This window comes from Protomyctophum parallelum (assembly GCF_964188405.1).
Source record: "Protomyctophum parallelum genome assembly, chromosome: 13".
NCBI lineage: Eukaryota > Metazoa > Chordata > Actinopteri > Myctophiformes > Myctophidae > Protomyctophum > Protomyctophum parallelum.
Genome location: NC_139708.1, coordinates 33,657,973 through 33,685,533, shown reverse-complemented (window position 1 = coordinate 33,685,533; position 27,561 = coordinate 33,657,973). Strand labels below are relative to the sequence as shown.

At 44.0% G+C, this 27,561-nt stretch overlaps 3 protein-coding genes across 5 annotated transcripts in view; all 3 read right to left on the bottom strand.

The window, feature by feature from the left end:
• LOC310869865 (E3 ubiquitin-protein ligase SMURF2) overlaps positions 1-3,990 on the bottom strand; it is a 62,388-nt gene extending 58,398 nt beyond the window's left edge. The window contains exon 1 of the mRNA XM_083780827.1: positions 3,576-3,990. Within this exon, the coding sequence (XP_083636953.1) occupies positions 3,576-3,627 (52 nt within the window). The 5' untranslated portion in view covers positions 3,628-3,990. The remainder of the gene's footprint in view (positions 1-3,575) is intronic.
• Positions 3,991-4,956: 966 nt separating this feature from the next.
• kpna2 (karyopherin alpha 2 (RAG cohort 1, importin alpha 1)) lies at positions 4,957-9,001 on the bottom strand. Its single transcript, XM_083779701.1, has 11 exons — positions 8,977-9,001; positions 8,622-8,728; positions 8,332-8,475; positions 8,071-8,159; positions 7,701-7,969; positions 7,516-7,610; positions 7,016-7,279; positions 6,553-6,786; positions 5,663-5,845; positions 5,360-5,509; positions 4,957-5,254 (listed from the first exon to the last, which is right to left on the bottom strand). The coding sequence occupies exons 2-11, from the start codon at positions 8,682-8,684 to the stop codon at positions 5,159-5,161; spliced, it is 1,587 nt and encodes a 528-aa protein (XP_083635827.1). The 5' UTR covers positions 8,685-8,728; positions 8,977-9,001; the 3' UTR covers positions 4,957-5,158.
• Positions 9,002-10,132: 1,131 nt separating this feature from the next.
• Positions 10,133-27,561, bottom strand: part of LOC310869371 (nucleosome-remodeling factor subunit BPTF-like) — a 39,283-nt gene continuing 21,854 nt past the window's right edge. For 2 of the 3 annotated variants that reach the window (XM_083780077.1, XM_083780079.1), the window contains 18 exons: positions 27,370-27,494; positions 26,169-26,300; positions 25,087-25,240; positions 24,226-24,349; positions 23,256-23,511; positions 21,986-22,119; positions 21,709-21,820; positions 20,629-20,957; positions 18,456-19,857; positions 16,604-18,294; positions 16,411-16,493; positions 16,057-16,294; positions 14,660-15,207; positions 13,703-13,930; positions 13,157-13,349; positions 12,915-12,999; positions 12,507-12,693; positions 10,133-10,986 (listed from right to left, as the gene is read on the bottom strand). In XM_083780077.1, the coding sequence (XP_083636203.1) occupies positions 10,947-10,986; positions 12,507-12,693; positions 12,915-12,999; positions 13,157-13,349; positions 13,703-13,930; positions 14,660-15,207; positions 16,057-16,294; positions 16,411-16,493; positions 16,604-18,294; positions 18,456-19,857; positions 20,629-20,957; positions 21,709-21,820; positions 21,986-22,119; positions 23,256-23,511; positions 24,226-24,349; positions 25,087-25,240; positions 26,169-26,300; positions 27,370-27,494 (6,061 nt within the window). In that variant the 3' untranslated portion in view covers positions 10,133-10,946. Of the gene's footprint in view, positions 11,865-12,506; positions 12,694-12,914; positions 13,000-13,156; positions 13,350-13,702; positions 13,931-14,659; positions 15,208-16,056; positions 16,295-16,410; positions 16,494-16,603; positions 18,295-18,455; positions 19,858-20,628; positions 20,958-21,708; positions 21,821-21,985; positions 22,120-23,255; positions 23,512-24,225; positions 24,350-25,086; positions 25,241-26,168; positions 26,301-27,369; positions 27,495-27,561 lie in introns of all 3 variants that reach the window. The other variant, XM_083780078.1, reaches the window with a different exon arrangement.

Below are 27,561 nucleotides of genomic sequence, written 5' to 3'. Positions count from 1 at the left end.
ACATTACATAATTCCCAACACCCGTGGTACGTAAAAATGTATTCAGTTCAGCTGACTGAATAACAGACAGATGTGTAGAAGACAGAAAGGCAGGAAGTCAAATACGAGACAGCGAGAGTAGTTGAGCTGGGCAAATACATTATTTCAGTGGAAACTCATTTCCATAGGCTTTCTTTCCAGCAGGAATGATGTTAGGTCTGGGGGCCTGCATTGTGTCACTCTCCCTGAAAACCATAAAGAGATCCCGCGCTAGCCATTTTTCACAGTGGACTCGCATTCTTAGCATTCTTCCAGGAGACAACTGCAGTCCATCTTGACCCGAAATTACAGACCAATTCAAAGACTAATGGAATGGACTCATCTAGACTTCCAAAATGAAAACTCAAGTTACAAAAAAGTACCGGTAATTGCATGAGAAAAGTAAAAGCATGAGCATCGGCCATTTAGATAACAGTGATACGGCCCGGAGGGCTGGCGTATAGGCATCTGGACAACTAATAAAAGCCCATATTATCTGACATTAGATTACGAAAGATACGCAGAGAGCGGACAAAACGCAGGGGGAGAGAAATTTCACACGTTTTTTCTGTGCATTTTTTATCTCCCTTTGGCTGCTGACTGTTCCCAATCCGACGTACGTACGTTACTGTTAAGGTGGGTGCAGTCACTGCAGTACCCCCTGGTGACGTACCGTACCGTTGTAATGTATGAAAGTATGCATGCAGACGTAAAAAGCGTACATACTCTCTTCACCCAAAATGCAGAAGAGTACTATGTCTCCTGCTTAATAAGCTGGTAATCCAGCCTGACAGAAACCATCTATATAGAGACAACGTCATTTGTGAACACAAAACAGATCATCAATGCGCAGTCTCACAGGTTTAAGCAACCAGAAAGACTTGAGGGATAAATGATACTCCAATGATCAGGCACGATTAGCTGGTTGTAAATTTCAAAGCTATGTAGCCCTTCTGTTACACAACTTGGAAACCTCTGTGACTGGCCTGTCTGTCCACAATCTCTTCATGCCTATATGGCAGACTATTTAATTTATTTAAGAATATAAATCAATGTCTCAAAACAAACTTGCTTGTCATGTTGTGAGCACAAACATGATTTACACACCAACTGTTTAAAACGGCTTAGATTACTGGTTAACAAAGTAGGGTCTGGGAACCCCCATGGGGTCTTTCTTGGGGGGTTCCAGGCCAGGGCGCCCCGAGCAAATATAGTTACCGGTATTGATAGGTATTTTGGGTATTTGGTGAATGAAGGTGTAATTTTCCATGTGTAGATATAGTAACACTTTCTCCCCTAGTCTGCGGGAGATAAAGAATTGTTTTGGATTGAGTGCCTCCCTCTGTGTAACAACATGTTTTTCTCCAACACTGTCCTCCCAACTTAACCCTCTTATTGCTAGATTTAATAACATCTTATTGTGCATTGGGCCAGATCTGGCGACTTTTTGAATGACAATAGAATAATGTGCGATATGACCACAATGTCACGAAATATCTCATTTTAAAGCTGCACGAAAAAAACAGGCTGCATCCCTCAACAGTTAGCCTATGGCTATTGGACATTTATCATGTCAATTCTGAGGGTCTAGACCCTCAGAATAAATTTATTTATCAGGTATACTAAAATTGTATACAAAAATAGCTGATCTCCAAGCTCAAAATGCACACACTTTGAGCTTATAGATCTACTATATTTGGGGGAAAAAACATTTAAATTTAACTTCAACAACAAACTTTTCAGATAAGGTCCCCCCCCCCCCCCACACACGTCTCACACACACACACACACACACACACACACACACACACACACACACACTTTAGGGGTCCGTCCTTGACAATTACCCAGTCTGTCTATCCTGCATGTCTGTCATATGAAATGGGTCCCAATTTCCCTGGAAAGCTCCCTCCTTCCCTCTATCTTATTGCTATCAGAAACAGCACTAGCTTAAATATTTAAATTGGCTCTTCCTGGTGAATAGAATGGCCTGGAATTAGCATCTGCCCTGATCCTGGAAGCACATCAAACACAGCAGCTGTCATCCCCCCTCTCCCAGTCAAAACAATATCCTCTCATGTAAACGTCTCTCTGTTTGTGTTGAAATGGTACAAACCAAACAAGTGAGCCAAGGCAGAGGAAGAGAAAGCAACACTGACAGAGGGACAGACAGATAGAGGGAGACAGAGGGAAAAGAGAGAGCCAAGTCCATATCACAGCTGCAGTACTGTTGTTACACTGACCTCACAGTTGCAACAAATTGTGAATTACGTGTAATAAGCCTTAACGTGAATTGTATGTGCGTGCATGAGACTGCTACTACTGTGAAATGCACCTTACTGTCAGAAGCAGAAAGGGCAATTTCCAGCATGAATTGCCACTGCTACTACAACATTCCCCACCAGTTATACAATTTTACAAGAATTACAGTGAAAGAGCAAACTACATCCATGCCAGTAACTCGCATGAATAGCAGCCTATTATGATTAATTAATTACTGCCGAGTGGCACTGGCAGTTGCTGCCTCTTGTGAGCACTAGACTAGACTAGTGGTTTTCAGGTCGAGGGACCTAGCAAAATTAATGTCCTTTTGGGGGTTCCAGGAGGCCCCCAGCATAATGCTTGATCAAAGTTTCATCTCTCTTCCGAAGTTCCTACAGATATATACGCATATCCAACAATAAAAACTCTTTCCACGAGACCAAATAAAAATTGCCAAACGCTATATCTCATCCTTATTTATTCCAAGGCTTGAAATTAAACATTTTGAGAATGTGACCCATCAGTCCATCTCAACTGGCCAAATAAGAACGAAGCTGTCTCGCTAGGCTAACGTTAGCTAGAAAACTTTGTCGCTCTCTAACAACGTTATAATCACTACTATACTATCGTTCAGAATGCATCCATATTCCATTTTACTTGCACCACTGCCTTTTTGCATAGAAATATGTAACATCACAAGGGGCTAATTTCCTATGGCTAGCAACGTTACAAAGAACTGCCAATGGAAATTAAACACAATAAACAGCTATTTCAGGACAAGTGTTAATGCTGGCATCAAACACAGGGCTAAGACTAGTTCCCAGAGTTATCATTACAAATGTAGGGTTTAATTTTGTACCCAATTTTGTGTATTTTAAACGTTTTAACAATAGCGTGGGAACAACGAACGGTTTCACTGGGTTTCACGTGTAAGAGTCGTGACGTTGCAGAAAGAAACACGAGATACGGTAATGCACATTGCACAGGTCTATTTATTGGTTAAAGCTACAACTTCATGTCAACGGATCCATCCCAGTAAATACACCGAGCCGACTTGATGCTCATTTTATACACTTCGTCGCAGGAACGTGTCGCTCGCTCTGCAAAAAATGACGTACTTTCATGTGAAAAAAGTGTCGACGTGCGTCGCGTCGGCTATTATTTCACACGAAAATGACGCAAAAATGTTTTTTAGAGCGACACTCTCGTGCGACGAAATATAATTAATGACAGCATTCTCTAGTTGTGTGTGGGTAAACATATTTTGGGGGATTTAAATTAAGCTAAAAACGTACCTGTTAAACGCAGCTTCACCGGACCGTTCCGCCGAACCCCTTGATTAGACATCTCCCTCTTGGTTCCAGCCTCGACTGTTATGCGTTAACAAAAATATCTCATTTAAAAAAATAACAAGGTCTTCCCCAGTTTTAGACAATAATGGAGTCAAGGAGGCATTGTGGCCCGGATGTGGACAGAATAACTGCCATAATCGCTGATACTGAATACTGACAGATACACACTTGCTCAGTCACAAATGCAAAAATAGAAAAATGTTTCGCAAACTACATATGGTATTTAAAAAAAATGTTTTTATTTCGTATGGTGGCACAGTGTTCTCCTCCTTCACATCTTGAGAAAGGGCTTGTACTCCAGACAGTCTCCTCGCTCTCAGTGTTGCTGTCTGTACGCCGTGGAGGCTGGAGCGCCCTGTCTGGCTTCACTACAGCGTCAAGAGAGCCAGCCAAGGCACCATTTATACTCCCTAGTACGACAGTGTCGCGTTCGCAGACGGAACAAAACTACAAGCTAAACAACGTTGTACTGTAGTAGGTCAGTTATTTTTGGAAAGCGACACTCTCGTTACTTTGGTAATTTTATAGAACAGAAGTTCTATTCAAGAATGTCTATTTAAATTGTCTGTCCCACTGTTTATATACGCTCAGTTCGAGTCAATTATCGATCTGGTTATGGGTAACATCGTTTTCATAGACCTCAAAGCATTTTTAGTGACCCCTCGTTCCCTGTAGTTAATGTAATCCTGGAAGAGACCACTATCACAACAGAACGGTTAACTATACGACTAACTAAAGCAAGGAGTTTACCGTTTACGCAAGTTTGTATTCATTTGTAATGGACCCTGCAGTCTGGTCTGTGCACTACATACTATTGCCTTGCGGGTGGGTGGATGGATGGTGGGCATCACCAACTTAAAAAAATGATCATATGGAGACAACTTTAAGTAGATTTGAAGGTTGCATAGCACACAACCCTACACACAGCTTTTTTGAAAGCACAAAGCCTGCAGTAGTCAACTGTTACCATTAAAAAAAAAAAAAAGTAGGATAAGTGATAAACAAAGTTTAAAACACCATTCTGTTGGCAATCATTGCTTAAATTTATCCTGAATTCCAAGTTCTCACGATTGGAATCAGACCAGAAAATGCATTCTGTGAAGAGCTGGGACGCCCCATAACTCAAACTATCAATGAGTACAATCCTAATATAGTGCCATTTGATAAACAAAAAAAATACACACTTAACCTACATTAATGACAGGTTTTCATGCTAAACTTAGTGAAAACCTGAATATTCTCATTTGCATATTAATAAATTCTGACATTACATATCTTGCCTATAACCAGATTAAATTCACAGCCAATTAAACAATTCAATGAGTTATCAGTATCAAATGTCTGTTTTATTTAACACCATAACCCAAAAAGTGAAGCCCATAGTCCTCAAGACTTTATTTACAGTCACATTGTAAAACAAAGCCCCCAAAAAGTATGTACATAAAGACATACAAAAGAATGAATCACATAAACAAGGGACAAACAGTAGCATTGATGAACAATACAAAAAGGTTGAAAACAGGTATTCAGAAATTGAAAGTGCTTTGGTTGTCACTGATCTGGAATGCATAGCCTTCACCGTCAGTTGTTGTTTCTGGGACCACAGACTCAACTACCTCCTCCTGAAAAATAAATACATTTATTATGCAGAAAAATACTTGCAGATCCAACATTTAGCCAAAAGAGAGGGGGGAATATACAATTATAGCAAAAGAAGATATACATACCTCTCCTGAGAAATATTTTTCAATCAGGTTGAGAGAAGCTTTGTAGACCAGCTCGTTCTCATGGGACTGCAGGGACTCAATCCTGTCAAGTCCACCACATTCTTCAATCATCAGGCAGAGCTTTTCTGATTCACCAATCTTCTCTCCAGCCTAAAGGAAGAAACAAGTTGCGTTATTCCTGCAATTCCTCCAGGGTAGACAAAATGTTAATAAGCACTAAATTCAGTCGTCTTCAAAGGGCAAAAGGTATACATGTCTAAATTCACAGGAAAGATCTAAAAACGAAAAGACCAATCTGCATACCAGGAAGATATTGGTGATGGCATCTAAGATGACAAGGACAATTTTACAGTCCTTTGAGGAGAGCAGGTTGAGGAGAGGCTCCAGCACATTGGCCTGAACAAGGTACACCACCTGTTCAACAGTGCCCCCACTGGTGAAGTTGGTAATAGCCCAAACAGCTTCTTTCTGGGTCTTGTAATCACCCTGCAAAAAAAAAGTCCAAGATGAGCAAAACTGAATGATATTAATAATTAGAGCAGTTTATGTTTGTGGCTTTCACCTTTATTTTATATTTTTTATGGAGGGACAGACAGTAGGCTGACAGGAAATGGAGAGAGACATGCAGTAAAGGCCGTCGGGATCTGGAGTCGAACCCGCGGCACACTGCCAGACTAGATTACCAGCCAAGGTGCCTGGACCATTGAGCCATGGCCCAGGCCAATTGGAGCAGTTTTAAAGGAACAGGGACTACATCGTCTGCCTGCCTGGTATTATTTAACTTATCTAGGTCCTAGGAGACAAATTATTTTATGGACAAATCTAATTATATATACACACACACACACACACACACACACACACACATATACAAGTTGGTTTTCTGCTTTACACTGTAAAGTGTCTTGACAATAAATAAAATTGAATCTGAAATGGAAAATACCACACCACTTCAGGCTCACAGTGCAGTGAATCATGATGTGTTGCGAGCTTGTAGACGTGCCAGCCCAGCTTTGTGTGTACCACAGAAATTATTTGGCTGAGCATGGATGGAATGTGATATATGATAAGAGCACCCCTCACTTAACATGAATGTGATTTTTAATGTCTTTAAAATGTTCACATAAGACATGCCCGAAATAAGGACACCAGGTTGAAAGTGATTACAAATGAATACCATTATACTTCCTTACCTTACTGAGTACTTCAATCAGGCGAGGGACTAGGCCAGCATTGATGACCTCCTGGATTTGGGCATCCCTTCCCGCTGTGATGTTTGACAGGGTCCAAGACGCCTCCTTCTGGACGTTGGCCTTGTGGTGGGACAGGAGCCGGGGGAACATGTGCAAGACCCCAGCATCCAGCACTGCCTGAGTCTGCTCATCTGTACCGGTCACAATATTGCCAATAGCTCGCAGGGAGGGGGTCTGGAGGCAGAACAAGAAGGGAGGGTGTTACTTTCTTAGCTTACGCATGTTTCATGATAAATGCTTTTATGTGATGTATTCCCATGCTTTTGTTCTTGCTTAAATGTAAGTCGCTCTGGATTAAGAGCGTCTGCTAAATGCCTAAATTGTAAATTGTGTTATACAAGAACCTGGGTTTTATCAAAGCCTACAGTGTGTACACAAATAGAAATTAAGTTATCGTACATACCACGACAGAAAGCTCTCCAGAGCCAAGCAGCTGTACCAGGCGTGGGATGAGACAAGTCTGGACAACCATCTCAATGCGGTCATTGGAGCCATCAGTCAGGTAGGACACAGCCCAGCAGGTATCGGCTAGCACCTCCTTGTCGTCATGATGGAGGAGACGAACAATAGTGGGTAGGATCTGCTGTATAGCTGCTATAGGTGGGGAGGGGTTCTTGTTGCGGCAGAGGTTTGACAGCGTCCAAGTGACATTTCTCAGGTAGCCAGACTGGAAAGAAATCAAGACATCAAGTATAATAATTATCTGCTGGAAGTGTGGTGGCAAGGATTGGGCTAGGGCGACATCTAGTGGCAAGCCAAGGGGAATTCATGCAATTTAGGAGAAACTTGGGAGGATTTTCAAAACTCAATGCAATAGTTTAAAGCAGCAATGCAAATCCTGTGGCTTCATCAAATAGCTGGGAATTGCAGTGTATAGTATACACACGTACAGTGCTTACTTACAGTAAATACAGAGAGTTCAGGAACTGCCAGCAGATTAAGCAGAGGTTCCAGAGCGCCATGCTTAATGACTAAGTCTCTGAGGGCTGATCCATCACCTATGTAAAAAGAATGAATATTTACAGTAACTCAACCGATATGGTACAAAAGGAACAAATAAAACTGAAGAAAACATTCTGAGTAATTACCAGCAATGTTTCCAAGGGCCCAGACAGCCTGCTCACTAATGTGAGGGTGGGGAGAGCCGACAAGGTTAATGAAAGCAGGAATGGCTCCTCCCTCCACAACAGCAGCCGTCTGCTCTGATGTCCCAGAGGCAATGTTTGTCAGAGCCCAGGCAGCTTCAAACTGGATGGGAGGAGAGTCTTCCAGGCCCAGAAAGGCAACAAACTTGGGGATCAGACCAGCTTTGATGATGTAGTCAATGGGCGGGTGTCTCTCACGCGACAGCAACTTCCTGCATTCAGGAGGAAAATAAAAAGCTTAGAATTGCAATGAGTTATTAGGGCTTTTTAATACAGTGTGCTACACAGCATGCAACCTCCATGTTTTCATTACCTTGCTGCTTGGGTAGCCTGGAGTTTAGCATCAACGGTATTGCCATTTATTTCAGTGACAATCTCATCAACTGTCCACTGCCTGGTAAGCTGAAAATGGTCAGACAAAGATCAATGTGTTGCAACAGCCTACTCATTGAAATCATTTATCTGAGAGTACAGGAAAATAGCTAAGAAAAAAAAAAAAATATATATATATATATACATATAATATATATATATATTTAATCGGTCTTCATAATAAGATCAATAGAATAGATACCTGACAATTTTGGCCCCTCTCTTGAAGAGGTGAAGTTGCCTCATCTTCTGGGAGAGTGGACACATTTCTTCTTTTGAAAATCTGGTCGTCTTTCTTGGCTTTGCGAAGTTCAACATTCACTTCAACTCTCCTGCGTCTCAGTTCCTGGAATTGACGTGGGTCCACAGTAAAGTTACTTGAAACAACACCGCTATGGCAACGTCTTTTTAAATCAAAACACGTCGAATAAAGGAGCTACCCTTATTCGACGTGTTATGATTAAAACGGTTACAGTTCAATTCGCTACTCACATTGGTATCCTTCCCCTTGTTCTTGAACTTATTCAGACGTGCAGGACTCCCGGAGTTCTCCATTTCCCAAACGTGTTGAAGAGTGAAACAGTTTTCTAATGTTGTATCTAAACACAAGATAAAGATCAAATTTCAACACTTCGTGTTCTCACGTCAAGTAACGTTACCACTTACATTGCAATCCACATGCCATGCGGAAACGTTAAATTATCGATACATTCGTTTATCATATAGCCCAAATTGATTATTGGAACTGATTTAAGTCAATAACGCAATGTTCTGAGCTGAAAAGGTAAAGAACAAATACATTTCATGATTTCCCTACAGTTAAATTGAATACTCGCCAAGTACTCACCAAGCTGACTGTCCGTTGCAGAGAGTTTCTAATTCTGGCTACTATGAAAAAGTAAATGCTGTACAGACCTTTAAATTTCTTCTACAACGCGTCCTGATTGGACTGTTCAAGCAGATGCATCCAACGCCGTCCATTCATTGGGCTTTTCGAACAACTCACAGGATGCACAGGAAGTGCTGTCAGAGGGAAAAAACATCGCGAGATCGGAAAGGCGTGGTATGGGGTGGAACATAGACAGGGGTGGAAGATTACTACAAAGAACTGATTCTGGGTCAGTGTTTTATTTGAACGACGGCTTGTGATTGGTCTATCTGCTACATTAACTGGATTGTGGCAAGAGGAAGTTGGAATTTGGCAGTAAAGACGCATGGGGGAAGATAGTGGATTATGATTTATTCATTCTTCCCCGTTCTTATATTTAAAAAAAATAGTAGCCTATAGGCTAAATAAAACATGTAATTCGTATTGTATCGCAATAACAAACAATTATTATAGTCTGGTTGCCCTCTAACAATCTTCAATTCTCATCCACATTAAACACAATGTACACGTTTCATCTTTATTTGGATGAGTTATTGGAATTTTCAATGAATGTCCAAATGATGCAGTATTTTCAAGACAAATCTATGGGTCCAAGGAAATAGATTTCCATTTAACATTAAGCAGCATTGAACTTACTGTTTAGTTTCCAAGTATTACATTATACTTAGTCAAGATGCACATTTAAATCTTTGGTGAACAGCATTATTCAGCAGAGATTTGAAATGCTTATTCAAGGCATATAGATGCTTGTTAGTTACCAAGGGAAGGAAACACATTAGAAATGTGCCATTACTGTCCTGTCTAAATACAGCTATGGTACCATATGATATTGATCAGTAGTAGATTATTATTTAAAAAAGTCTGGAAAGAGGATCCCTTTATAAAATGTAGGCTATGCATGTTGGCTCATGTACACCAAAGATTTGTACAAATTTGATGTGCACTCTTTGTGGTGAAACTTCTGAAGTGCTCAATAAATATATTTATTAAAAAGTAAAAAAAGAAACAAAAGGATATCAGTTGGTTCCCTAAAGGAATTATTCAGGGACACTCATAGGTCAACTGGACTGATAGCTTAATCCATGTTCCAGATGCTGATTAAAGAGAAAGAAAGCAGACTTTCCCATTTATTATGTTTCATATACATCAATATTTCTTCAGCTGTAATACAAAAAAAGAAAAGTCAAAATTTGACAATTTTTTACAAACAGGGCAGGACACCTTCAAATAGTTATTTAAATCCTTCCATCACTACTGCAGAGCAAACCAATTATTAGCTTATTACTTGCAGTAGGCTATAGAAACTTGACCAAAACTGACAATTGCTGTCCAGACATTTAGTAAGACTTTGATAGTCTTTCATGCCTCAGATAAAATAAATGAGATGAAAAATGGGAGGGTGGGGGGGCGGTAGTAGTTACACTGTGAAATCCGATTCCGGACACAAAACCTCAATACACTGTGCTCAGTAAAACTCAGCAAAAGTATTTCAGTATTGAAATGAGCCTTCTCCGTTGGACATGACGGCCACAACAATGGCCTAAGTACTTCTCCACAGGCAAAGAAGTGAATGACATATAAAAGCAAAAAAGTACATGGAAATGTGAAAGCTTTATGAGTCTTTTCTCCGAGGTAAACTTTCCTCTGAAATGCCTTTATTATTCACACTCCCTGTGACAGTCCAAGTGCCAATAAAACAGGCCCAAGATGTCCCTGGTGCAGAGCTCGCCAGAGGACAGCACTGCTTTACAGTTTGCATGGAAGCAGCAGCGCTGGTCGGACTGGCAGCCTTCTTTTAGTAGTTGTTGATGGAAGGAGAGGAGCAGTTCCAAAGCACAGGAGGAGGCAGAGTCCGCCAGAGATTTACTGTTCATTAAACCTGCGTTCTTGCCGAGTGCGTTTTTGTTTTGCGCAATGTGTGGTGCATTCTAAGAGGCTGAAGAAGACTGTAGCTTGTTGTTATGAGACCTACAGAATGTGGAGAGAGGGAACAGTTGAGAACCCATTTATTTTGTATGTAGTATTCAGTCAAAAACTGTGAATCTCATAACAAATGAACAAAGTGGAAACACAAAAAATGGATGCGAAGGGGTCAGTGAGGATAGTATACTGCAGCCATGTTGGGGCAATGTACAGGGAATGCCAATATTATTGAAGAGTATCCTTCACAAATATGTTACTGCACATAATGTACCCAAGAAATTATTTAAAGAGAGGAATAGGGTGGAGTTGAGGTCCATAGCAAATACATAATTTCTCTCACACAAAATTCCTTTGACTTAAAAGATCAACTGCTACAGTAATTGGTTGGTTACCCCCTAGTGACATCTATAGTATTAAAATGACCTGCATATTAACAGAAGTGCCTAAAACAAAGTTTAGACATAGGCCAAAGTGAATTAAACACAAAACATGTACTAAATATTCTATGATAAAATATAGTATTTGGTCAAGAGTCCAATGGAAAATGACATTAGAAAAATAAATAATTAAGATCTAAAACTGCATCTTTCTCAAAAACTCGTTTTTTGGAATGGCTTACTCAATGCAGTTAACAAATTAGTTGGATGATTGATTCCTTCGTACACGTATGTCAACATGGCTGCCATTCTGTGATCATCCCTGAAGTCACCAATTGCTAGAATCTTACCACTTCAAATTTCACAATTTGTTCCTTTGTTTCACATTTGCATGTGTGTGCATGTGTGTGTTTTGTTTTGTCTTAAATATTCAGACATTTTATGCTGTTCATGGAAATAGCAGGCCTCCATGATTTTCATTACTAGAGAGACCCCAGCAACCAGCTCAGACTCCAGCTACAACAGTCGACTTATGAATCTGACAATCTGGAAGAAAGAGAGAATGGGATGGCATAAATGAAAAGGCATGCAGCACAGGTGAACAGGCACAAATGCAAGGTGATACATGACACAAATGCAAGGGGGCACTTGTGGTCAAAGTTCTGCCGAAAGCTATGATAATGTGGAAATGCCTACAGTTCGGCAAACTTCAGCAAGGCTCAGCAACCCTCAAGCTACATGCACTTCTGAGAGATTGCGGCTCAGGCATATACTGCTACTATAAACATGCATCACGTGAAACGTGAATGTCAGATCTGAGATCTATTGCAAAAGTCTGAGGGTCTCAACAGGTGAGAAACTGACACAGGTCAGGCTTACATATACGGTAGTCAAGGTAGCTTCATTTGACCTCAGCAGCTAAATGGAATGCTGCTATTGGGAACCCTTGTTTGAAGGGGGTTACAGAACAAAAATGTGTAATGTCATAAAGAGACAGCCCTAGGTACTGAACATTTCTACCTTTTAGAAATGGAGCCTAAATGGGAGGTTGCCTTGGATTTTGAGGTATTTGAGCCATTGACTGAATCAACAGAGGTAGACCACAGCCATAACCTTCTAGCAGACAAAGATACAAGTATGAAAGAACAGAGTGGCGGCTGGAGACACTGAGGGAGCATTTAACCTTACCTGCTTGCTTTGAAACCTTTAAGCTTCTGTACAAAAAAACCTTCAAGGACTTCAGCACACTGAAAGAACGGCGAGTCGTTGGGGTTGTAATAGCGGCAGTTGTCGAAGATTTTGGTCACGTCTGCCACAAACTCCGTAAGCTTGTGATAATGCCGCTTTTGCAATCGGCCATCCATGGTGGAAAAGTCTACAAGGGAAATTAAGTAATTTTTTTATAAACGTCCTCATGACATGTCCTGTGTGTGACTACGACCAATTAATCAAGCAATGTGTAAAAAATAAATGCTCTTTTTTGTTGATAATCAAAGCCATGACATTATTCTAAGCAGACACTTACAGAGTAACCCCCTCAGTGTTAATTTATCCATTTGTAACCCTAAGAGTGAACAAATTGAGGATTTTACTTACCCATCGGTTCCTTGATCACGCGATAATAATCAGGTGCATCATTGGGATCCACAGGCTCAAGGAAAGGCCAAGCCATTTTGTGAGTCTACCAAAAATCACAAATCAGAGATTGTTAGCCAGAAGAATTCCGAGAATGGACGCCACCTGACATTAAGTGCAAATTGACCTACCGGTATGTCTTATTATATTCACCCAATGTTAGAGCATTGATACAACAGGGCAGATGCCCATAATAGCTGTACCTGTAATGAGCGCAGTATTCTCTTCAAGCCTTCGTAGTCTTTGTCGGTGAGCGGCGTAAGGACCGTCATGGCATCCTCAGTGGACTGACACTGTGGACACACATATAGGTCTATGTGGTTCGCTTCGCTCTGCAGGATGCCAACACAGCGTCCATGGTACCAATTCTGACAGCGATCGCAGCCAATATAGAACCTGGGGGGGAAGGGTGAAGGGCAAAGCTTGCATAAACATTAGGAATGCATTATATTGGAAAGTAAACAACTAAAGATATTTCAATTTCTGTGTTTAATAATAGCACATCAGGGGTATACATTTTGATAGATTAAATACATCAAATGTGAATTTCTGGCAGTTGCTACTTCAATGAAATCAATCTTTTTACTGGCGGGGAATTCTAGACTGTAACCAGAATATCTGACTTGTACTTGATGTACGGCCAATAAAATGACATCAATTCTAAGCATTTCATAAGCATTTTCCTACTTTATTTCAATGTAAAAAAAATCTTTTCAACAGCTTTAGTTATACAGTGCGATTAGCCGTACTGGGATTCGTCGTATGGCGTCCGGCAGATGCAATACAGCTCCTCCTTGATCCCTCCCTCCTCGTTGCTCCCTCCCTCCTCGTTGCTCCCTCTCTCCTGGCCCCCTCCCTCCTGGCCACGTTTGCAGTCGCTGCACACAAAATCCTCCAACTTCTTTGCCTCCTTCTCGGTGATGCCAACGCATGCCCCATGGAACCAGTTGGAACACAAGTCGCAACCAATGTAGAACCTGAGAGAAAATAAACGGTTTTCAGTTCACTGCCCCTAGGTCGAGGGGCTTTTCAACCATTGTGGCGTAATCCTTGAAAGTTGGTTAAACATCATCGTCAGCTAACATAAAAGGTTCTGATGAAGTGAATATTGTGTCACTGTATTAAAAGGTCTTCACAGGTCCACCTGAACGGAAATAATAACCGAGATGCATGGTTTATCTTTTAATGGGTCTGGGGTAATACCAGAGAGGATCCGTAAAGACCCGTGACCAGCCCTGGTCAGTAGAGAAACGCATGAATTGTTGAGCAAGTTGTGTCAGAATTGAGGAAAGATGCACAGTAATTGCCAATTATGCAATAGTCTATTGATCACCACAGGCAAGCAAAAAAAACGATTAATATACACAATGTAAGCTACAGTTTTAATACCCGACCTGTCTCAGATTCTGGGTCTCTGACCTCTCCTAGTGTCCTCTCAGATATGCACCGTGCTGGTTCTGTAATATCGTGAAACTAATCGGATCCCTGAATGAATTTCACAGGTCCATTAGGGTTCGGGTCAGTCATTTAAAATACAATTGGGAACAAGTTTCCCGCGTCCATTAGGGTCGGGTATGCAATTTTGGACCTGTGAGACCTCTAACTTGCATCTGGAACTTGCAAAACCCAATAAGCTGCTGACATATTTTAATTTGTGTTTTGTGAAAATCTTTAAATGTGGTCAAGTGTAATATGCTTGGTCTTACTTAGACTCATCATAGGCCGTCTTGCAGATGCAGTACAGCTTGGTGTCCTTCTTGTGATCCTTTGAGGTAGTGGACATCGCCGCCTTCTTCTTCTTGTGTTTGGAAGGGGAAGAATCCTCATCCTTTTCTTGGGTCTTATTATCCCCGTCTCTGTCTTTGTCCTCTCTGTGTCTGTCTCGTTCCCTGTGTCTTTCTTTCTCTCGGTCCCGGTCTCTGTCCCTGTCTCTGTGTTTGTCCCTGTCCCGGTCCTTGTCCCTATCGCGGTCCCGCTTCTTGTCCTTGTCCCGATGCTTGTCGCGGTGTCTTTCTTTGTCCCCTCTCTCGTCCTCCCTCTTTCGCTTGTGGGAGGAGGAAGACGAGGCGGAAGTGGGCGAGGTCACCGTGTGGGTGGAGTGAGAGGGATGGGTGGAGTGAGAGGAATGGGTAGAGTGGGAGGGGTGAGATGCCACCTTGGCGGCGGAGGCGGTGGCAGCAGCTGCTTGGGCGATAGCTGCCCGGGCCTTCTCCTTTTCCTTCTGCAGTTTGGCGATGTCCCTCCTCAGCTCCTCCTGGGACGCAAAGTGTCAGGTGAAAGAACACACGACAGGGTGTTGAAATGTTCCAGAAAGTCACATTTAATATAGCCTCGGTACCAGGCTTTCATCTTTGTTGGTGCAAAAATTGAAAGCCTGGAGGAACGCATTGGCCGCTCTGGTCTAAAAGTGGAGTCAACCCTTCCGGGTGGGCGTCGCTCCAAATGATATGACGTAGCGCTGCACTATGGGGGAGAGGAGGGGCCGGGGGTGACGGACAGATCGATGAGATCCAATCAGGGCGTACGCAAATCTGAGCCGCGACCCGCCCCTCTAGACCAGAAACCTAACACGTTAGCTCAGGCTACATTTAATATAGTCTGAATGGTTTTTAATAAAGATTGAAATATTTAGACTAGGGCAGTAGGGCTTTATTTATGATTGGTTTGGGAATCAGACATGTATTAAAGTAGTAGTTCACCCAAAGAATGACTTATTTTCTATCATTTACACACCCCATGAAGCCTTGAATTCATTTTTTAAAGTCGCATAAGTCAATAATTTGATGGCCGATGACCGGGTCATAAAATTATTGACTCAGGATTGTTAGAAATGCGACAAGCATTCCATGAATTCAAGGCTCTTTTGAGGTAGTGGACATCGTTTTTCCTGTCTTTGTCCTCTCTGTGTCTGTCTCGTTCCCTGTGTCTCTCTTTCTCTTGGTCCCGATCTCTGTCCCGGTCTATTGGCTTAGGAATGCAAATTGCACTTTGGGTGTGTAATTGCTAGAAAATAAAGTACTTTGTGGGTGTAAACTACTCCTTTAATTTAACCATGCTTTGTTTTTGTCATTGTAGTATCCAGCACACAATATTCTTCACTGACCTGCACTTGTAGCTGCAGCTCCTTGTCAAGTAGCGCCCTCTTCTTCAGAATCTCAGCCTTGAGCTGTTCCTTGTGCTTGTAGAGCAGTGCCGTCAGCTTGGTGGCGTTCTGCTTGGAGCGCTTCTGCTCCACCACCTCCTCCTTCTTCCGCTTCTTGGCCGCCTGCTTCTCCGCCTGCTTCTCGTCCTTCTCGATCTTGTCTAATATGTACTTCAACACCTGGTTGCACACGATCATCCTGGTTGCAGAGAAGAGGGGACAGGGATCAGGCAATGGCAGTTAATTGGTGCTTTGTTTTACCTGTGGAGACACAATTTAAATATAACTAAAATATAACTTGCAGGAGTGTCAGACCTCTGGTTCTCCTCCCGCTCCGCTGCAGCCTGACTCTTTCTCTGTTTCACTTGCTCCGATGGGGTGTTCTGCCTCCCTGACGCCTAATAACAAAATAAATAAATAAATAGGCTTTTAGTTTATGAAAAAGGGATTTCATTGCTGTTCCATGACACAGGTAAGGATCACTTTACTGAAGCTTTTCAAGGCCCACCTGTTTTTGGATGCCGTCACCAGGGCTGATGCTATGCTCTTTCGGTTCCCTCTTAAATTCCTGTTTCCTCTTCTTCTGTGGCTGGGGCATTTGTTGCTGCTGTTGCTGCTGCTGCTGCTGTTGCTGCTGTTGCTGCTGCTGCTGCTGTTGCTGCTGCTGCTGCTGCTGCTGTTGCTGCTGTTGCTGCTGTTGCTGCTGCATCCTCTGTAGCTGCTCCTGGACACTGGCTGGTGCCTGGATCGTCACCATGTTCTGGATTTGATGCGTCTGCACCTGTCCACCTGGCTGCTGGATCTGAATCGGCAACTGTAGCCTTATCTGCTGGGGAACAGCACCACCCTGCTGCTGTGCCTGGGCCTGGATCTGAGCTTGGATTTGGGCCGCAACGTGCGGTGGGAGGGCAGAGAGGAACTGGACAGGCTGCTGGAGACCCGGAACCGTTATCAGCTGATGCCTGATTGGGGACTGGACCTGAAGCTGAGGCTGGGCTTGAAGCTGGGGCTGGACCTGAAGCTGGGGATGAGCCTGGAGTTGGGTTTGAGTCTGGAGTTGGGGCTGCGCCTGCAGCTGGGGCTGTGTCTGCAGCTGGGGCTGTGCTTGGAGCTGGGGTTGGTTAGGTGGCTGGAACTGGACTTGCAGTTTGGCTTGTAACTGGGGTTGGGCTTGGACCTGAATCTGCTGATGTTGACCCATCTGAGGGCAGACCTGGGCCTGCTGTTGGAAGTGAACTTGGACCTGGGTCGGTGTTTGGAGCTGAGTTTGAACCTGGGGCTGTTGCTGTGGTTGAATTTGGGACTGTTGCTGAAACTGAACTTGCACCTGGGGATGATGCTGGGCTTGGACCTGTGACTGGGGTTGGAGCTGAGTTTGGGCCTGAGACTGCACCTGAGGCTGTGCTTGAACCTGGACTGGCGATTGGACCTGGGCCTGCTGTTGAGCCTGAGTCTGGATTTGGGACTGTGGCTGAAACTGGACTTGTACATGCGGATGGTACTGAGGCTGAACTCTGGTCTGGAGTTGGGCCTGGGGCACGGTTTGAGTTTGAGACTGAAACTGAGCCTGAGGTTGAAGTTGAGCCAGGCCCTGAGCTTGGACTTGGGTAGGTTGCTGAGCCTGAATTTGTGCCCGTGGTTGAAATTGCACTCTAACTTGGGGGTGAACTTGGGCTTGCACTTGGGCCTGGACATGGGGCTGGACATGTGACAATTGCTGGGCCTGTATGTGGGACTGGACTTGAATCGGTGCGCGGATATGGGCTTGAGGCAGGGGTTGAAGTTGAGTCTGAGCCTGATACTGGGCTTGGAGCTGAGGCTGGGTGGGTCTCACTGCAGTTTGAGTAACAACAGAAGCAACAGGTAGAGCCGTCATATGAACCTGCATGGGTGAGGCTGACAGTTGGGATACCTGCGGCAAGGATACACTTGCAGAGTGCTGGATAAGTGCCTGGGAGAGAAGTGCTGCTTGTGTTGTTGGAACAAGCGGTGTGGAAACTTGTGCAGAGGCGGGGGCAGGAGCAGATACAGGGGTGAGAGCAGAGGTAGCGGAATATGCAGGGGCAGGGATAGATGGCAGTGCCATGGCAGATGGTTGGAAGGGAGCTGCAGCCTGTTGACCTAGCTGGACTGGAGCCTGGGACTGTGATGACGCAGGAGTCCAAAACTGAGGCTCAGCTGCTCTCCGCTCTATCAGAGCTACAGGAAGAGAGAACAGGAAGAACAAATGAAGCTCTAATACAGTGACATGCATGGTCCTCACAGGAAAACAAATCTGTATGTAGTGGGGAAAGGCCCCGATTCATAGGTTCGGTAATATCAAAGCTTTATATTGTTGCTTGGTGTGTTTCATCTCTTACCTGGCACTGAAGGTGTTGTGGAAGTGGCTGTTACCGCTGTAACAGAAGCAGCTGCCCAATTTGTTGCATGGACAGTGAAAGGATGTGCAAGGGGGATTTGGGTTGGGACTTTGGTTGGAGATGGGACAGCGATTTGGGTTGGGGACATGGTGACAGCAGATGCAATGATTGGAGAGCGCACTGGGGACGGGAGTGGGGCCAGGACAGGTAGAGTGACAGACACAGGGACAGAGACAGGCATTTGGATGGAGGGTGCAGCAGCTATTGTGGAAACAACTGCTGGGGCTAAAATAGATGCAGAAGTTTGAACCTGCATTTGTGCAGGGGCTGAGGCCGGGGCACGAGCAGGCGTAAAGACATGCATTTGGGCCATGGTTTGAGCACGCACCGATGCCACAGTTTGGGTTTGTGCAGGGGCTGAAGCTGGGGTTTGGGCAAAGATTGTCGTTGGGGTAACAAAGGGAGCAACAACTTGGTTTTGTACAGGGGCTGGAGGTGGAATTTGGGCAGAGATTTGTGTTGGGGCAATGAACGGAGCAACAACTTGGCTTCTTGCATGAGCTGAAGCTAGGGGTTGAGCATAAACTTGTGTTGGGACCATAGCTGGGGACACAACATGGTTGTGTGCAGGGGCTGTGGTTTGGGCATACATTTGCGTTGTGACCATAGCAGGAGGTACTGGAGCTGTGGTTTGGGCAGAAAAGTGTGTTGGAACCATAGCAGGAGAATGAACTTGGTTGTGTGCAGGGACTGAGGCTGTGGTTTGGGCAGACATTCGTGTTGCGACCATAGCAGGAGGGACTGAGGCTGTGGTTTGGGCAGACATTTGCATTGGGACCATAGCAGGAGAAACAACTTGGTTGTGTGTAGGAGCAGAAGTTGGGGTTTGGGCCGAAAATTGTGTTGGGGCCATAAATGGAGCAAAAACTTGTTTTTGTGCACCGGCTGCGGCTGGGGCAAATACTTGTGTTTGAGGAATGGCTGGGGTCGCCACTTGTACTGGAGAGGGCACAGGGGCTGTAATTTGAGGTTGTGAAGGTGCTATGGCTGGGATAGGGAAAGACATTTGCATTTGGGTGGGCTGTCTGGCTGCAACTTGTGCCGATACAGGCACAGGGGATGCAACTTGGGTCTGCGCCAGGGATGAGGATGGTGTTGGGACTTGGCCAGCCACAGCTGATGTAGACATTGCTGTGGTAGTGGTGGATGCTGGCAATGAGGCTGTGGAGGTAGGGGCCACGGCGGTGAAGAGGAAACGCTGGACAAGGCCATTGGGCATGGCTGCCTGCATCAGTTGCTGACCAGGACCAGGGATGCAAGTTACCCCCTGGGGGAGAAGCTGCAGCTGGCCCTGGGTCTGGCCTTGACCCTGGATTACCACCGTCAGGCCTGGGCTCCCACCCTGGAAAAATAGACACCAATTGTTACACAAATATTTACCTTCTACAAGAACTGAAACCGTATAGAGTTGCAACAATGGAATCTGGGTTCGCAGATTTAATCTATCACTGATCTACACGCTCTGGGCGATGGAAGGACAAAGGTTTTACAGGCAAAATAGTATGCATAGAGACAATAGGGCGGAATGTCTAAGGACTTTCTTCTTTCATAGTCAAACATACTCAAAAAGTAAGTATTTAGTGTGTAAACAGGCCAACGTGTTCAAGAGGCATAGAATTGAAATGTTCATATGTTTGTATATGCAACATTGTAGACTCTGATCTCACCGGACTTATAATATGCCAACCCCATTTTACATTTCACATAGGTGAAAAAGAGGGGGGGGGGAAGAGGGGGCTCGAAAAAGAGGGGGAAAAAGGGCTGGTCAACAGACTTTTTAGCTATATGTCCATGACGCGGCAGTACCACTATTTTTCATGACTATGAAATGGGCGTCATTATAAAGGACTGAAGTAACCAGACTCATCTCTCATTTCATCTTAAGCAATTGGGTTCTAAACACTAGTTAAATAAACCCTGTCAACCGGAGGTATCGCCTATCATAACCATTGGCGGGCGGCTGTGATAGAATAAACTGTATATATGAATGACCCACCCTGTACATATAAAAGGTTGAGAAAAAAGGTTAGCAAAGGCAATGAGCCTGAGAGAAACCCCCAACAGACAGAGAATAAAAGATGGGTTCGGACATAAAGGCATGCAATCCACACACCTGTGGCCCCTGTGTTAGCTGAGTGAGCTGGGCCAAGGTGAGCTTGACCTGACCCTGCTGTGGCCGGTTAGCCTGGGGCGTTGGGGGAGGGGCGTTGGGAGACTGCCCAGGTACCGGTGTGCCGACAAGAGGCTGCCCAGGCGCCGGCGTGGTGGCAGGGAACTGCCCAGGTGCCGGCGTGGTGGCGGGGAACTGCCCAGGTGAGGGCGTGGCAGCACGCGGGGAGGCTGCAGCACCAACTACTCTCTGACCTACAGCAGTCTGAGCAGGACTACAGCCAGACACAGGCTGGCCACGGCCCATTTGAGTCGCAGCCTGCCGAGGCTGGCCTGAAGGCAGACAGGAAAACAACATTGAGACAATGAGACATGAAGAACGTAATGAACAAATACAGGCAGTATACTTCTATCCAAATGTTCGCACCGGATGTGAAATATGGATTGCAGGCAACATTTTTTGGGGGGCAGTGAACTCTAAAATGTACTATCACCAGAAGGTGGCGGTAATGCACCTAAAATCAGTTTAACAACCTCCTGTGCAAGCAAAGTGTTTTCCACAACAAAACTTATAGTAAACACAACCACAACGCCCCCTAAATTCATTCTGTGTGCTGAATAGAAATAATGAATAAGCTTTAACAGTTGATTACATGAGCAAGTAATAGCTTCAAGTCTGCGCTTGTCGTATGGAATGTGCTACAGAATATAAAATAAATGTGACTTGACTAGACTGGTAGAGGTCAAACTCATGCCACAAGGACCACAATGGAGATTTAGACTAGAGGAGAACCACAATGAAAATAAGCCTTAGGGGTTTCATTGTGTTTTTATCCTCTGTGATATATGGTGTATGTTATACATTATGGAAGTGATGATGTGCACTTTACTTTTATCACCAAATACATTCTAATTCACTACTTCAAACAATAATTTAGCCAGAAATGACAATTTGTGCCAAGGAAGTAGCTGAAATAGTGTAGGTGGGGGGCTTGGGGGATTGCCAACATTCCACAATCTGTTCATACACAGCAACAGAAATAACACTGCAGTGACTAGAAAGTTAGCCATTGGTAGACAATACCTTGTTGAGCCAACACTTGTCCTCTGACCAAAGTTGTACCCATTGTGGCACTCTGGGTAGGTGAGCGGATCGTCATCATGCCCGGCCGCACCTGGCCTCCTGTTGTGATAGCCTGAGCCAAAGAATTACAATAGGTTTATTTCAGTTCAGATCAGTCGATTGCGGTTGGAGATCTTTGTTGTATGCCCTAGCCCAACCCCACCCCGTGCTCTCAGAACGCACTATCCTGTCAGGTACCATAGCCTGTTTCACTGAAAATAAAGTATAGTATCTGTACCTGTTGCTGGGTGATGGAGGAAGCGCTTGTAGCTCGGAGGTTGATGTTGCCAGTTGTGGGGTGTAACGTGCTGTAGGTGCGGAGGTTAGCTGGAGGGCCGGAGGGGAAAATCCCCAAGACTTTCTGCTGAACACCTATGGAGGAGAGGGAGGGAATGTTGATGATGGCTACAAGCAGTTATTTCCATTTGAAGTACATTCAGTGCATATCAGAGGAATATATATCATAGCAGTAGGGCGTTCTTCTCATTCACTCATATTGTAGGTCTCGCAGATTCTAATTTGTGGTTGAATACAAACGAGCAGTTTTCTTTTATTTTTTACACTCAATGTTTGCACTCCGTCCAATATGTCCATGGTAACAATAAACAGTATAATGTTAAAATTTGTGGTCACAGTAGTGTTCTTTCAAAACATCACTACTAAATTCAACTATCACATCACATAATAGATCAATTTAGGGGTTTGTATCCTGCATGTCCTCCCTGTCCTATCCTTAAAGACTACCGGGTAAGCCTCCTGAGCAAAAGAATGACCAACGGCAGCGGTGTGCGGCACTCTTTGACTCCCTACCTCCTTGCGCGGTGGGCATGTTGAGAGTGACTATCTTGCTGTTAGCCGGCAGTGGTAACTTGGCGGTGATGACCTGCCCAGCCACTGTCACCGGGCCGCTGGCCATCTGGAAGGTTTGCCCTGACGTGGCGGTGACGGCGCTAGCCACTCTGGCCACCGGGCCAGTGGATGCTGCAAGACACACCATGCCACCCGCGGTCACGCAATACGACCCAAAGGGCGGGGTCACTACAAAAGCCTGTTCACTACAGCCATAGTGTCCACTGAGCGGTTCGGAAGTAATTTGGAAGTTTGACTTTGAAAAGCCGGAATATATACAAGCTCCCGTATGCTCTTATTCTAGGAATAGAGGAATCTAAAAATAATAATAAAAGTAAATCACAGGCAAGCGAGTGGACACCACAGGCTACAAAAGCACTTAAATACAGGCAAAATAAAAGTGAAACGTTATGACGAAATGTCATGAACGCATGATGGTGATGGTCCTTTTAAATTCAAACAGTGTCTTAGGGAAAACATTAAAAAAAAAAGAAAAAAACATTTGAAAAAATAAGTAATATTTAAAAACGCAACAATGAAATGTCTTATCCATCGTGTATAAAGGATGAGACAGAGAGGCACATGACTCGGCAGTAGGAGAACACCATACATGACCTCCCTATGAACTTTAACCCCCCTCCTCGTTCTCATTGGCTTACCCGAGTCATTGCTGCCCTGCTTGTCGACCCAGGAGGCAAAAGACTGCTGGAAGGCGCTCTTGTCCTGCTTGAAGACCACCGGCGTGGACAGTTTGGAGGCCAGGACCATCTTGGTTCCAGGGGCGACCTGGCCCGTCTTCGGGGCTGTGGAGGCTGGCTTGATGGGGGTGCTGGTAGGAGTGGTGGTGGGGGTGGTTGTAGTTGAGGAGGCAGCAGTGGTGGTGGTGACACCCGTCTTCTGCTGCTCAAGGCGTTTCTTGAAAGAAAAACAAATAATAAAAATCAATCAGCGAGATTAAAGGTCTGGCATGTTTAGCCCATTGACTATGACTCATGGTATACTTGACCTTACTGCCAACCTTTTTCTAAGCATACCATAGATCAGAGGAAGCCAATGAATTCAGTTGAATACAGTATGAAAAACTGGCTCAATAATTCTGTTAATTATAACATTTGAATAAATGGACAAACAGTAAACAAATGCCAAGTCTAAAAATAATGGGAAAGTGGTCTACAGTACATTTATAGTTCTAAAGGTGTAAATATATAAATAAATGTATCCATGGCCATTGTAGCTTCATGTCCAGTAAATTCACTCTCTGCTTTTATCCCAAACCATTTAACCATTTACTGCTCTGTGCACTCCAAGCCAATTTAGCCAAGGAACAACATAATTCCAAAACTCCTACAAATTAATTCAGAACTTGGCCCTATGCACATACAACCACAGACTTAACACACGCAATTGATGCGAAACCCTGACTTGATGGAGAGACAGAGAGAGATGAGAGCAAGGGTGAAAGGCCCCAAATTAATCAGGCCAAGGCGGGACACAAAACGGAAATTAATCGCCCTTTTGCTTAGAAAATGTACTGTGCACGAGGAACTCCAGAGCAGAGTGCAATAGCACAGTTGCACAGCTTAGAGTGAACACTGCTTGAAAATAAAACTTTTTTCAAGTTCGTCCTACCTGCTGGGCAGCCTGCCTGGCCTGTTTCAGCTGACCCTCAAGGTGAGCCTTCACCTCTTCTGTTGTCTTCAGAGTGCTACCAATCTTAGATGGGTCTCCACCCGTCGACTTCTCTTTCTCCATCCTGCACCACAGAGGGAAAAGAGGCATTAAAGGAAAAGATGCACCACTTTTTTGTGGATGCGCAGTTATTACTGTGTAACCTCCGTGCCCAGAGGCACATGAGTTTCTATGTGTTTATTTAAATGTTTATGTACTTTCTTATACATATTACAATGTACATATTATACATGTTGCAACCGTTATAACTGATATTCAATGTATTCAATAAAAGCAATAGAATCCTCACTGTGTACGACATTAAGTAATTGGAGTTCTCCTGCACACACACTCTTACCGGTAGTGCACAGTAACATTCTTAACCCATTAAGAGTCAGACCTGAGGGCAATTCTACAAAAGCCTTCAAAATCAGTAGTTCTCAAACGTTTTCGTGTCAAGGACACCCAAATTGATTTATATGGCTGCGTACCCCCCACCCACCACCCCCCCATCTGAAAAGGATTTTCCAAACCTTTGCAATTTTTCAAAAATAGCAGATGTACAAGCTTGCAGTGCACAACGTGACACGCTGTGTGCTTGCATATCTGCTTCTTTTTTGAAAAACGTAACGTCATCATATGTTTTTCAAAAAAAGAAGAGCTATAATTTATAGCTAAAATCTAAAATGCCTGTAGTCCTCAGTGATGTCAGAATACATCACTAGGTGGTGGTGTCACAGAGAAAACCACCACCACAAATCCAGAGAGGGGTGTCAAGCCGCAACAACGAAACCTCCATGAAATGTCTTTGGTCTTTCTCACCTCTCTGCGAAGCCTCGGATCTCCCACAGTTCCAGCTCCTCCTCAGCAACCCATGACTCAATGACGATGGGTCCAGTCTGCTTGGCTGGCTCAGGCTTCTTGGGCCTCAGGGCGCTGGAGCGCAGGCCTTTCCTCTGGGGAGTCGGGGTCTCGGCTGAACGAGAGAGAGAAGAGAGGTAGAAACAGAGGAGCAAAGCATTGATTGTTAATTTGTTACAGCAAAACACAGCCACAATTCTTCCAACTGGATCAACAATTGTGTTTTTTTGTTTGACTAAACTTTGACCCGTGTTGCAAAAAATGTAATGTGTTTCCAGTGCCTCCCTTCCACCATGTCTCTCACAATGTAACGGTCCAAAAATAAGTGGGAGAGGGTAGCGGCGTAGCCCAGTACTGGGTTTCCATCAGCAGATTAAAATCTTAATTGACCCAGTGAAATATTTTTTATTTGTATTATAAATTAATATTATTCAGCCGGACGGTAGAACTGAGATAATGAACTCACAAAATTATCACAAAATCTGAAAAATATTTGGGGAATATTCAGTAATAACCCATTTTGGGCGGGAACCCCTTTTGGTGTTTTAAACATTATGTTATAATTTAGCTTTTGTAAAATAGCAAACCTACAAGTTCATAGCGCGCCAAGTGGCACGCTATGAACTTGTAGGTCTGCTAAAAAAAATTGAAGAACGACTGACATGGAAACATAGCTTTTTCAGAAAAATGTCAGGATGTAGAAGACATTTTTTTAATCTGATCTCAGGTCAGAATAGGATAACTGACTTATTTGGCTTACTGGCAGAGTGCACTAGAACGTCTGTGCTGATTGGTGTAGTGTAGTGGTTTACTGGCAGAGTGCACTAGAACCTCTGTGCTGATTGGTGTAGTGTAGTGGTTTACTGGCAGAGTGCACTAGAACCTCTGTGCTGATTGGTGTAGTGTAGTGGTTTACTGGCAGAGTGCACTAGAACCTCTGTGCTGATCGGTGTAGTGTAGTGGTTTACTGGCAGAGTGCACTAGAACCTCTGTGCTGATCGGTGTAGTGTAGTAGTTTGCCAGATTAGCTATGGATGGAACACCTTTAGGAGGAGTGTCTCTGTGGTGAAGGGGACAGATGATCTTCCTGATGCAGTATTCTGAACGGATGCCATAAGGCCCCACATCTCGCCGTTTGATGATCTCTGTGGTGATGATGTCCGTGTCTGTGGTTTCTGTGGAGATATTCAGGAGATTAGCTTGGTGGAACATCTTACGATGATCAACAGCTCAGAGATGAGTACTGCGACACAAGCTCAACACAAGCATATTGGATCACTCCAAACATTTCTGTCATGTAATATTCCTGCGTGTTGGCAATATGTATCATCAGTGTCAAAAAAATAAGAAATAGTACGTCACTTTTCTAAACCAGGCCGACAATTACATTGCTCGCCCCTTTAAGGTCTACTGCACGCCAAAGCCCACTCAGTTTAACTATTGATTTATCTGCAAACACATTATGTATGCACTATAGCCTAATGAGACCTATAACATGCCACTGACAAGTGGACCATTAACATACCAGTTAAAGGCTTATGTTTATAAAAATCACACCCGTGTAAAATGAGGGGCGCTCTTGTCATCGTACATCAATTTATGTTAGCGGACATTTGACATTGTTACATAAGGTGGTCCCTTATTGGCCGCGTGCGCAATATTAGCCGATTTGCTCGTTTACATATGACGTAAGTTCTCCCTTCAAGGTCAATGGCATTTAGTGTTTAATTTACATCATATTTAGCAGAATTATCAGCTCTTATCATACATCATCATGCATCATTTCATACTGGCCAATCAGAATGCCTGTTGCCTGTGATTGGTTGGCTGATTTGCTCGTTTACATATGACATAAATTTCCCTTCAATGGCGTTTAATGTTTTGATGTTTAATTTACGTCAAACTTAGCGGAATTCTGACGTCATTTATCCGTTCATTGTCAATGGCAAATATTGAGACGGGCGGGGACAAGATTTAGTAGACATTTGACTGTTCCCCTTTCATTGCCAATGGCAAATATTGAGACGTGTGGGGACAAAAGCTGTTCATAGAAGATCCTGATTGTAAATAGCTGATCAAGACTTTAAATTTAATTTGACTTTAAATTGCAATTAAACTTTAAATTGCAACTGGTTTCATCTGCGCTTTGAACCATGTTTCTATGCAGCAGTGGAGCCCTGTAAGATACAAGGAAGGCCAAGGAAGGAGAGGACGAGGACTCTGTAGATCCCAGGGTTATCTGACCTTTCCGTGAGGTCCCGACGGCGGCAGAGGGCTTCACGCCCATGTCGTCCCATCTCAGGCAGGCCCACAGCAGCCGGAGCATGAGGCTAACTCCTGCCAGGGATCTCATCGTCTGAAGACGGTACCTGGATGAGAGATAGCGGTTATTTAATTAACCCATTCTGACCTGAGATCAGATTCTAAAAATGTCTT